At 40.0% G+C, this 12,452-nt stretch overlaps 1 protein-coding gene across 1 annotated transcript in view; it reads left to right on the top strand.

Annotated features, from left to right (window-relative positions):
• The first annotated feature begins 238 nt into the window (after positions 1-238).
• Positions 239-12,452, top strand: part of SHROOM4 (shroom family member 4) — a 44,817-nt gene continuing 32,603 nt past the window's right edge. The window contains exon 1 of the mRNA XM_053472855.1: positions 239-547. Coding sequence (XP_053328830.1) covers positions 416-547 — 132 coding nt within the window. The 5' untranslated portion in view covers positions 239-415. The remainder of the gene's footprint in view (positions 548-12,452) is intronic.

The following is a 12,452-nucleotide window of genomic DNA, read 5'->3' as shown; positions in this document are numbered from 1 at the left end:
ACGTCACGCAGTCGCAGAGTTGCAATAAAATAGCTGACATGATCATTTAATGCAGGAATAATGTTAATGTCTATACGCCAAATAATGAAAAAAATGTGAACTCGAAAGGTGATTGATTGTGTGTGTTTTGGCGCAACGTTACTTCTAGATTCTTTTCTTTTTCTATGGCCTGGAGTGCCCGCCCCCCAGAGTAAGTGGAGAGTGTGTGTTGCTGCTCTCGCTGGAGAGCCCGCCCCCAGCACGGTTTCCTTGTCAATGGGGAATGAGAGTGTGTATGTTACGGAGTGCGGAATCTCGTGTCTGTATATTATTAGGATAAGTTGGGAACTCAATGTGGAACTTATTCAACTCCGGACTTAATGTGGGAAGGGTCTAACCCGGATCAAATTCGACGTTGTATGGAGAAGTGGTGGAAATGGAGCCGCAGGCTGTAGATGGGACTTTATACCAGTCACAGTGCATCCATGTGCAGTTACAAGGGGGAGCACCCTGGGGATTTACCCTAAAAGGGGGACTGGAACACGGGGAGCCTCTGATCATATCAAAGGTATGTATGGTGACAGAAAGTAGGGGATGAATTTTGGGTCAGCCTAAATTGTGGGGTAAACGTTGTACCATATACATCTATATAATGCTGCTTATGGATTGCCTATATCTCAGACAAATATACTTGCAGAGTCAGATTTCATTGTTTCACTGACCTTGTCCACGATCAACGTAAAATTATATTGCCAGCTGTGGCACAAAAATCCCCAACGCTTTATTTACTGGATAGCTACAGAATCCAGAGTCTGTGATACTAACGTTAAAATGATTTTATGACTGCTCCATATGACCTTTTCTTCCCCTGAAGCCACAATCTCCGTTTTGTTAAAAAAGAAAAAAAAAAAAGCAGAACTTTACGATCATTCCGCAGACAAGGAATTGGAAGAACGAAAACTTCGCTGTAACGTTCATCATATCACATTTACATGTTTTTAGCTCAAGATGCATTCGATTTAAAACCAGTGGGCTGCTTTCTCCCCCTGCGAGGCTAGTTTAATGCTAGTGTGGTTTCAGGGTAAATTTTGGTTAATTAATCCCAAGGGGTGTGTTATACATTAACGAATATTTCAGATTAAAACATCGCAAATACAGCAGTATAGTACATCGTACTCACTGTATACATAACTAATATACATATAAAATGTTCAGATTGAATGGGATTGCTGTGTTGGTAGAAGAGTGATTTATACTGTTCACCTATTGTAAACTTTGTATTTTTTTTTCTGTGGAAGGAAACAGTCTAGAAAAATTCGAACTAACCGTAATGTTAAACACATTTGCTTTCCATCAGCTCTCAGCCAATGGGGGCGGGGTGCTTGTCTTCTTGGATTTAATGAAACCTGTGAGTTTATGTAAAACATAGTCTTTGTGTTTTAATAGGGTTTTTTTTTTCTCCTCAATTCACATTTCTCTGGATTCCAGTAGGAAGTGGTTTAGAGTGAAACCCCCTGGATGCCTTTTGTTCATAGAAGGAAGGGGGAGGGCTAAAAGGGAAGGTTAGGATTCTTTTTATGCCACTTAAGTGGTCTTATACCTGAAGTTCCATTTAGAAGAAAAATGACAAGGGATACGTTTTATTTTGTTTCTGTATATATATATATATATGTGTGTGTGTGTGTGTGTGTGTATATATATATATATATATAGGTGTTCACAAAAAATAGTATTTAGAGGCATAATATAAAACACTCTTAAAGAAACTGATTACTGATTTGGCTTTTAATATTCAATCATAAAGTGAGATGTGCAGGGCTGAAAAAGATTTAGCCGCAAACACCGACTTTTTTTTCTTCCATGTAGCTATGTGCATTTTGCAGCACATGGACACGGCTAGAGTATGAACCACTACATGTACTGCGGAACATGCTGGTATTGCCTGTAGCAGTACTGTGTACTTGTGGTCTAGGCATTCATGTTAATGTCCAGTAAATATAAACCTGTAATGTATGTAATGTGTGTTATGTATAAACCACCATTGTACAGTGCTGTGGGATTCGTTCACACTATATAAGTTGAAGAACATTTGCAGTCAGTAGGCCACCTTGGGTCCTAGATGCCCTGAGGGGGGGAACAGTCCCTTTACTGGGAAGGGCATCTCCTATTAAAGTATTATATGGATCCTCTTTTCAGGTTTGAATGTCCAAATGAATGGAATTTATAGAACATAACTCAAGAGCTTCTCTTCCATGTATAATAGTTTATCTCATTTTAGTTTACCTAGACTATCAAACTAAAATGGCTATTGAATAGATACAAGAGAGAAATTCACACTTACTCATGAAACCGGAAAACTTTGGAAGCTTGTGAACACAGTGGACGACAGCAAAAATAATAATTATAATGGTCATTATAGGGGTTAAACATACAAATGAACCTAAGGCTGAGGTTTGAAAATGTCTGGTTAAGAATCGCATGATTAGGGGTACAATGCAACCGGTAGGAGCCAGCTTTTCCTGTCTTATTACTCAGTAGAACCATAGGTGAATTTGCTTGAAGAAGACAATGATTTGCATTGGAGATGTATAATGCTGCGTACAGTAGATATTAACCACACAGTAGATTCTGTTACTTGTCATTCATCCATTTGCTTTTGTGTTTGTGCAAATGTTGTTAAGTAGTGGCCCCATTTGTGTAATTTTACACAGTAGCACAAAACAACTATTAAACCAGGCATGATTTCAGACTTTGTATTTATTATAATATTGTGTGATGAACGGAACCTGCATCTTGTGTTGAATTTATATCGCAAAAAGTGGAAAAAGCAAGGAGCTTTTCTCATCAATACCATGTTATTGGGTTTGTGTGTAATGGAAATACAAATAAGTCCTGTGTTTGCTGTAGCGTAATTACTTTTTTGATTACGGTTTATTTTTTTAATAGCTGGGCCAAACAAAAATACTATAAATGTAACTACGTTTTTAACTGTCTCTGTTTGATTGGATTTTCTCTTTGATGTTTTAGTGGATAACATAATTTGCAAGGGGTGCAGAAGTGGAAACTTTACACCAGCCTCACATATAATGCAGCCTTTATGAATTGAAATCAAACATCCCCTTGTTTTTCTACCATGCTTCTCACTGGTTTCTTCAATGTGTAGAAATAGTAGCAAAGTGCAGTGGGTTTTAAAAAAAATCTATATTTACTATCTCACTATAATGGCTTAAAACCAATACAGTGAGATCCTGGGTCGGTCACACACAACTTATTAAAATTTGCAGACCAAATGTATTTGCAGCACACATTTTACTTTCACAGTTATGGAGCTGTTTTCTTAAGAAGTGAAAGATTGGCAAGGAAAGCAGAGGATAAAATGCACCACAGGGCTGCTGTGATCTAAAGATTTTAAAGCCCTAGATTAATTTTTTGTGTTTTACATGCAGTAACCCATATGGCCACCAGGGTGTCTAATACAACAAAGACTTACCTGGTGAGATGTTGCCAGTCCTCTTCTGTTCTCAAGCTAGAACAGATACTTATTTACCTTGAGCGCTGTCCCAATGATCTCTTCACGGCTGTAACACATCCTAAAGAAGCTGTGGTATACCAATCCCATTGAGCAGTGGCACAGCCCAAGAGAGCAATCTGTGCCCCTCTTGGATGGAAGTGTCTGAAAAGAGATGGCTGCATATAATCTGTCAACTGTTATGACATACATTCATTTTGTATGGGATAGTTTAATGTTTCTAAGGGGGATTGTATGAAGGATCAGTGGCTTCACAGTTACTGATCCCTGCATGCTACTGGGGGTTAGACATTTTTGCATACATGCTGGCCATCTGATCTCATGCAATACTTTAGCTGGGGAAGGCTGGTAGCTGGCAGTCCCACTACACTGCAGAAAGTAGATTTTAGCAATAGCTTAGTAGAGTTCTAAGAGTGCCACTATGTACATGGTACATAGTTTGCTTTATACGGCGTTATTTGCCAAACATATAGCACTTATGTAGTGGTATTCCAACAATTGTTCTTGTATGGTAGCAAGCCGATCTAATACTAGTAATAGTATAGTAACTTATAATAATAATAATAGGTTGCTGATAATGAAGCATCCATAACTTTGTCCCGTAGAAGGGAATGTGATGTTTTTCCTTGCACAGGACGGTTACTGTATGTGTTACTGAAGTCCAATCCCAGACCAGTGTGAAACACTGCAGAGTTGCTTTCTTCCACCCATTTTAACTTGATGGCCAATAAGATGAGCATGCCCTTGTGCCAGACAGACGCCTGCATAGTCTTGGAGCGATTAAGGGCGAAAGCATTCAGAGCTAGCACTAAACGTTATGGTGGTGCCTGCCTACAAGTGGGAAGCAGCCACTAGTAAAGTGAACAGAAGTCTTTCTGGGTAAACTCTAGTTACTTAGAGTAACACAGCAGTTTGCTTGCCTAAGAACATTGTAACAGATTGTCCCATTCCTCTTATACCTTTTCCATTTGCTTCTAGCACACCTGTTTTTCTATTTTTTGATAAAAGGGAATGTTGAATGATCAACTATAAATGTATACATTTTACATAAATACTGTGCACTGTGTCTGTGAAAGCGTCGGTCCTTTTGCAAGACAAGTTAATGCAGTGACTGGTTAATAATTGCCAGTGTCCCCCTGTGTAGTGCATTCCTGAGGTCTCTGGTCACAGCCTGTGTCACAGTCTGAGAATGTGGCCTCCTATACAGCCTTGGGGACCCACTGCCTCCTGCAGGAGGGAGGGAGCAGGTCCAGCTGGAGAAGCATTAGCCTTGGAAGTGGGAGGGAAGACTTCATCCATTTCTGGGCTGTGTTTTAATCATGCTGCAGCTGTTTGAAAGTATGTGTGTAAGGCTAGGATAATCCACAGGGGCGAAAGTAAAAGGTTGTGTGAAATTACAAGTGTGTGAAATTTATGCATAAAGTCATGGACATAGAGTTAGATAGACTAGTGAGAATGATGCAGTAACAAGGAGTGCTTTGATGGAGAATGATGCTAAATACAGGGATAGGGTGTATGTAGATGTATTTTGACATTTATTTGTGCCCTTGTACATACGCCGATGCCTATACATGCTTCACAATAGGGTGCTGAGAAGATCTACACTGTTATGTTTAGCTACCAAGTATGGGGAAAACAGGTTAAATCAAAGGGGCTGGAGTTCGTAAACAAAAGGCAATGTACCGAAGGATACTGGTTAAATAGAGTACGCGGAGAAATGAGTTCTGGTGATGGTTGAAATGTAAGGGGTAGAGACTGTTTGCGGTGAATGGACAGGAGAAAACGAAGCAGAGGGAAGGGAACAGGAAAGAGGATCATTGCTGTAGTCAATAGGTGGGAATTAGAAACGTGGTTTAGGCAGGATGAGTCGTGTGATAAAGTAGGTATCTTGGTAGAACAGATGTGTACAGGTGATTAGATGGTGGACGTTCTAGAATGGTTGCTGAAACATTGGGGGACAGCAGGGGATATGTGTGGCAGATTTTATATAGGACTGCAGTGGGAAGGAATATAGGTATTGCAGCACTTGTAAATAGGTTTGAGAAGTAGCAGGGTTGGGCATAGGGCAGTCCTGGTAAGACTTGAGAGTGTAGAGACATCCAAGAGCAAGAGTATTAAAGATCACCTTGTGTAAAGAAGGAATGTGTAGCTTGCAATCTCAGTAAAAAGCTTTGAAGGGAAAAATAATGGAACAAGTTGGACATAAATGGTTTTGGAGTGTTTATGAATAGAAAAGGAATATGTGAGCATTTATTAAATAGGTCTAACTGTGAAATTATACAGGGTACTTGAGAAGTAGAGGGAATGGGATGCTATTAGTAATAAAGAGATTTTTTTATAGCACTTTGTGTACACATCATTAATAAAATTGAATAGAAAAATGAAAACTAACATAGAAGTGTTTGAAAAAGAGTCTAGATAACTGTTTAAGGTACTTAAGGTGTCCATCTCGTTTTCCCTTCTCTGCCTTCCAGGTGTTCACCTCCATTTGTTTCATACACAGATACTACCCATTTTTCTCTCTTCTCTAGGCCTGTGGTTTTCATAGCTCAACACCTAGTGTGTCTGGTTCATACACATGCTTAGATCTTTTGTTATTGGTGTTATCTTTTATATGGTCCCATTGTATTCTTTAGCGCTGTGCAATGGGTTATAAAGACGGAATGTAAGCAATCTGAGATGGAATATGTAGATGTACTTTGGCTTTACAATTTAAAAGACTGGCCATGTTTTTCTTAAATCATAACACACACCAGGTTCTGTCTTCTTTTTGACACCCCATGTATCATGTTCTACCCACTCATCACCATTCCTTGACATTTCCAGTGGTCCTCTCTTCAGAACTCCTTAACAGTCAACTTCGTTCTTTCTATAATTCCACACTCGTTTTATTCTTCTTAACCACCAAGCCTGCTCGGTTATTTTTATCACAAACTCCCTACAATCTCCGCCTTGTTACTTACCCTTTTGTGCCTCTCTTCTCTGCACAAGTCTACCTCTCATAAGTCATATCTTCAAAACCCGTTCCCTTCCCTACCATATTTCCTTGTGACTACCAAGATCCAGTTTCCTTGTTATGCCTCAAAACCATGACTTTGTCATCACTCCCAGGCGACTATACTGGGGGTGACTAGAGGACTGGATTACAAACCTGTACAAACTCCAATAGCCCTGTCCTTACTATGCCAGAGCCCTTGGTGTAGTCTTCACAATCCAAGACTGTAGCATATCACAAACATGTGTCTCAGGTAAAGTGCTATCAGTTCCATAACTCGCTTAAATATGCATGCATACAAAGTGATGGCAATATGGGATCAATGTAAGTTTTTGTTTTTATCGTGGGATAGTTTTTGGAACAAGTAATATGATCTAGCTAAACACAGAACTTATAACATAATAAAAATGGCCACTGATGGAGGACTTGTTAACCAGAAATGTTTGGTCATTCTTATAAGTGATATTTTTTAATTATGAAACAACCAATAAACTATTTAGTATGTTGAATGCTAAACCCCACCGCCCTTGGCGTTTGCTTGCTCTTTTCTGTTCTATTTTCCTTAACACTCAGACCCTCTTCTCTGCTGAAACATGAAAACCCAGCTATGTCTCTAGAACACTCTCTAGGTTTCTCTTTCTGGCCCACATCCTAAATGACTTGCCCTTCTATACAAAGGGTTTCTTGTACCCTTGTACATTTTGATGCTTGCTGTGGGACCAGTCCCCTCCCATCTCTAAGGATGACCACCCCCAGGCTATGCCTTCTTAAGACATACTATTTGCAGGACAATTTCTGAAAGCGTCAGTTTATGGATACAAGCAAGAAAGGCTCTAAAACAGCTATCATTGTGAAATGTAAAATGTCTTCTTTTTAAAGGTAAATAAATCTATTCATTCTTTTCCAGTTGTTAAAATTTTACTATAAACTAGAATAGTTATCTAACCTTTAAAAGACAAATGGTATAATGTATCCTAAACCAGTTTTTTTTGGCATTCCTCATTATTATGTTTAGTGTAGAATTTAGCGTAAACTCAAAACTTATTTGTGTTGTTCTTTATTTGTCATGTATAGAATTTCTTTATTTTTCTGGAAATTGCAAGGCAAGCACCAGAAGTCTGTTTTTGAGTTATAAACAAAAATATATTTCTGAAAATAAGTAGATATTTATTGGAGTATTTATAGTTCACCATTGCACCATGTGTATTATAAATGTATTACTATTACAAATACATTTGTAGATATAAAAGCTAGATTTTATTCTAAACTGTAATCACAACTTGCAGTTTATATATACTGTAATTGTGCATTTTCTGTTTCTGGTTTATTTTAACATGCACAAAGCTTATAGTAACGCATATTCCCCAGATGTTTTGCTTTTAGGCTTGTTGATAGTAGGGGTATAGGGTACCTTTTTGTTTACCCCATGGATACCAGTTGCATGAAGTGACTGTAATGCAGTCTGTCTGTATAGCAAAGTGCATGCAGACTGAGGCAGAGTCCCTGTTTGTTTGCATTGGCTTTGCCATGTGGTTGCATTCATGTCAAATCACAGTAATCACATGACCTAGAAAAGTCCCTATTGGTTCCTTCTGCTGTCTTTGATGCACGGCAGTCTTCTGTGGTTGGAAACCGCAGGTAGAGGTGAACACGACTGTGGGACAGTCTGTTGGGCCTTATCCTAATACCTGCTAAGAAACACACTTTTATTGATGAAATAAATTTTATTTCCTCTATTGGAAAATATATAATATGACCACGGTGTCCCTTTAGTCAAGACACTATGGCACTCCTAATTCAACCTTGTTTCTAATCATAAAAGCATATTATTAATATATAATGCGACTTTGTAAAATAGCCCTTCATACACTATAACTTAAATCAGATAAATAAACTAACCCTGGTACAGGTGTACTGCTGCAAAAAAGTATTTGTTCCCGCTAGCACAGTGGCTATGAAACCTGCCCTGCCTTATCATCGGAGGCTTGCGCACCACGAGCAAGGCCATATCTCAGACAGCCTGCTCCTGCACTATACCAGGTCAAAATAAACTGAATAAATAATAAACCAACCAGCCATCCGTGAAACAGGGCAGGCGGACGGGAACAAAGTTCTTACAACCTAATACACAACTTTTGAGTGAAGAGGGCCGCTGACTTAATCCCACCCCTTATAAGTGCATTGGATTCCTGCCAATTGCAACGTCCACCTACTGATCAAAACTCGACTCAACCCAAATTAACCACTTAGAGACATCCTTGTGTGCCATATCCTTCCCCAGTCGTTACGCCCTTCCTTGGATTTTACTCTTTCAGGGCTTGTTCTTGAGAGTGTGTACCACTTTTACCAGTGTTGTTGTTATAGTTTTTTTTAATGGAATTCTATCTGAAGAGACCTCTGAGGTCCTGAATGCTTATGTAATATATTTAATGCTAGCCCAATAAGACATCAGCTTTTACTAAAGATTCCATGGGCTACTGGAGCTATATAATTTTTTTTCTTATTTTTATGGGATGCAATATCATACTAATGTGAGGAAGTGAACCTTGTCACTGCGATAGACGTAATAGACGTCGCGTTTCCAGCAGTTGTTGTTTGTTGCTGGATGGCGTGGTGTTACACCCTGCTGATGCTTAAAGTGACAAGACTAAATCTGTGCTCCTGCGTGGGAGCTGTCGATTTACAGCCCTGTCTCCCCCTGCCAGCTGGGGCCAAAACGTATGGCCCTCAAGCTGGGTCATCTAATGTGACGTCACCAAAGCATCCCCTCGCTCACACAGAGAACTGAAGGAGTCTGTGGAGACCCCCGTCGCGTCTCCTGGCAGGTTTCTCAGTTGCTGATCACGCTCTTCACAGTATGATCCTACACGGGGAGATCTCTGCAAGGGCGGTGACAGAATAGCCTGGATCAGTACGTGAAGAGGGAGAAACTCATTTCAAAATAGTGCTCTGAGGCATAGCGAGAGTTTCCATGTTCCAAAAAGAGAGCCCTTGGCTCTGTTATTACCCCATATGGGATCTCTACGGTGCACTACAATCTTCTAGAGAGCAGTGCAATAAAATAGATAGAAATCGAAGAGAAAATATTCAAAGTTTTAAAAAAATTAGCCACACCACCCATTACCCTCATCTAAAAAAATAAAAATGATGCATGTTCCAATTTTGTTCCTGTTTCTTCCCAGAACATGGCAGACCTATGCGTGTGGCGCAATGCTGCTAAACACAGATTGGTGTTTCTACAGGTGGGCTTACCCTGAACAAGCATTCCAATATAGCATTTCCCGGGCAGGGGGCAATTGTCTTTTAATACTGATATAAAGAAACCTTGTACCTGGTTGACACTGATCCTATGGACTATTGTACCTGGATAATGTGGATTGCTGTCAGTCTGTAGGATGCTGCATTGATCTGCAAATGCTATACATTATAATATTGTACCTTGTGCACACACCAGTATGTTTTACACATCTAGATCATCAGATGCATTAGTTGACTGTGTGTATTGAATATACTCTTACTGTGTCTTCAAAAATATCATCAAGTGTAATGAAATTAGTTAACATGGCACAGTAAATGTCAATTATTAAATGTTATTGACATATTAATATGCGTGTCTGTTCTTTTCATGACAAAATGAATGAACAGTTAACCAGTTGTCAAAAACTTACCTCTTGCTAAATCTGTAGTAAAGTTTTTAGATTTCTAACTGCATTACTTTTCCCTTTTCTGTATCATGACATCTTTAAAATACTACACTATTCTCCCTTTTCTTCCATGCATGTTTAAGCTGCCTGGTGTCCCTGTAAAGAGGGCAGTTGTTGGGACCGCCCTGTTAAATTCAGGACTGTTGGTAGCTATGTAAGTGGTATTCTTAAGTATGAACCTTCATATGTAAAGAGCAGATGAAAACTTTAAAATGGGCTTTCTGAGTAGTCATTTACCTTAACATATGTTTATGTTTGAAGTTGAAGCAATGGGGGAGGGAAGCACAGTGAACACACAAATGTCTAATTTGTCCGCCAGAAAAAATAAACACACACAATAGCATGAGGAGGGGTTATAAATTGGGGCAGGAAATGCTTGTGGGGGTCTTCTAGAAAAAAAAGCATCTATATCCCCCTCGTGTACCACCCCCTTACTGGTGCCTCAAAGATGCAACAGGGGAATTGAAGAATTTCTACTAGCAGCGTTTTTCTGACCACATGGCAAATCCTTTTCCAGCATATCATTCCACTCCTAAGTATAAGTTCACTTTTTTTATAATATAGTTAATATCTTTTGTAATTTTAAACTCTTCCTGTTATTGTGCTACGTGACCTTTCAAAGTGAAATGTTAAAATGTGTAGTAGTAGAATTGATCAAATGGGTGCTTTAACTCTTTTAGTGAAATCAAGGCAACATTTCTTTTGATAGTAAAAAAAGAATTAAAATATAAATAACCCTTATTAACCCCTTAATGACAAAGCCCGTACATGTACGGGCTCAAAATGCATTGTTTTCAATGGGTTTAGAGACCACCCATTGTCCTTAAGGGGTTAAGTAAAAAGACTGAAACTATTGATAAATCAGGTGGTTTTTGTTCCCTGCAAGCATAGCGTAGTTAAACTGTCGAGCTTGTATATTTAATTATACAGGAACGACTTAACCCTGCATTCATTCCATGGGCACGGTAGGGGCATTTGGGGGCACCTACTTCCCACCCACTAAAGGCCATCTGAGATACCTATGTCTCTCGACCCTATGTGCAGCTTAGCCCTATGCACGGCTAGCTGAGCTCCTTGAAGCATTCCCCTCGAAGAAGGAGGGTATGGCAATGTAGGATTACCATCTTAAAGGGACACTCCAGTTTCTTTTTTGTTTCATTTCTGCATGTTTATACCATTAGTGTCAATAAAAAATCCTAAAATTTTCTCCACCCGCAAAACGCGCTCTAGATATGCAAGTTAAAAACTAATAAGGGCAGATCTTACTTTCTGATAAAGGCTTCCCTCTTCTTACATGGACTGTGTCCGATTACTGTAATTACCTCGTATGATCCTTATCACTCCTTAAAACTTGTAAGCACTAAGGTCAAAAAGCCAAGACCCTCAAGGAATACAACAAAAGAAACATGTGAGGATAAGAGGTGTGTATATTTTGGGGAAATTAGGCAGGTAGTAAACTAGTTACAACTTTTGAGTCATTAAAAAGTGGAGTAGTGGAAAGTAGGCTAAATGCTAATGTGTGTTTTATTTTTTTGGATAACCTTTGAATTAATGTGTAGCGTTAGTGTTCGGCACATGGTTAGGTAAAATCGGCGTAAAAAAAAAAAAGTTTATAATTTGCTTAATTTCCCTTTTTATCCTTTGTGTCTCTAAGTCAGGGCTCGACAAATCCCAGGCGCCAGGTCGCCATGGCGACACAAAATTTTGTCCTGGCGCCTAGGTTTTGTCAGCCTCTTACATCCAGAAAAAATTGTGGATGTAAGAGGCTGAGTCACCACACGGGGGCGCTGCTGTCTGCCCAGGAGTCTGGGCAGACAGCACAGCCACTCAGAGCCCGCCCCCGAGCCTGAGATCACTCCCACGGAGTGATCCTGTAGGCTGAAAACGCGGTTGCTGCAAAACCAGCAATCGTGTTTTCAGCTGCCACAGGCAGCTTCAGGGGAGGGGGTTGTGTGTTGATTGGGTCCCCACACAAGTGTGGGGACCTGACACAACACCCCCCTGCTGCCTGATCGCTCCATGAGAGCGACAGTGCAGCGTTAACCCCTTCAATGCCGCGATCGCGGCATTTAGGGGTTAATTCCCGTTTTGTACGGGGCTCTGCTGCTGGTGGTCTTCCTGGAAGCCCAGGCAGACCAGCAACAGCAAAAACGAGCCCCCACAAGCCCTTTGATGATTCCTGTAGGCATGGAAGCCTACAGCAGTCATCAAAGAGACTCCCCCCTGCAATGGCTGGTCTATAGAC

Source organism: Spea bombifrons, chromosome 8, assembly GCF_027358695.1.
Source record: "Spea bombifrons isolate aSpeBom1 chromosome 8, aSpeBom1.2.pri, whole genome shotgun sequence".
Classification (NCBI taxonomy): Eukaryota; Metazoa; Chordata; class Amphibia; order Anura; family Pelobatidae; genus Spea; species Spea bombifrons.
This window is presented reverse-complemented; position numbering and strand designations above follow the sequence as displayed.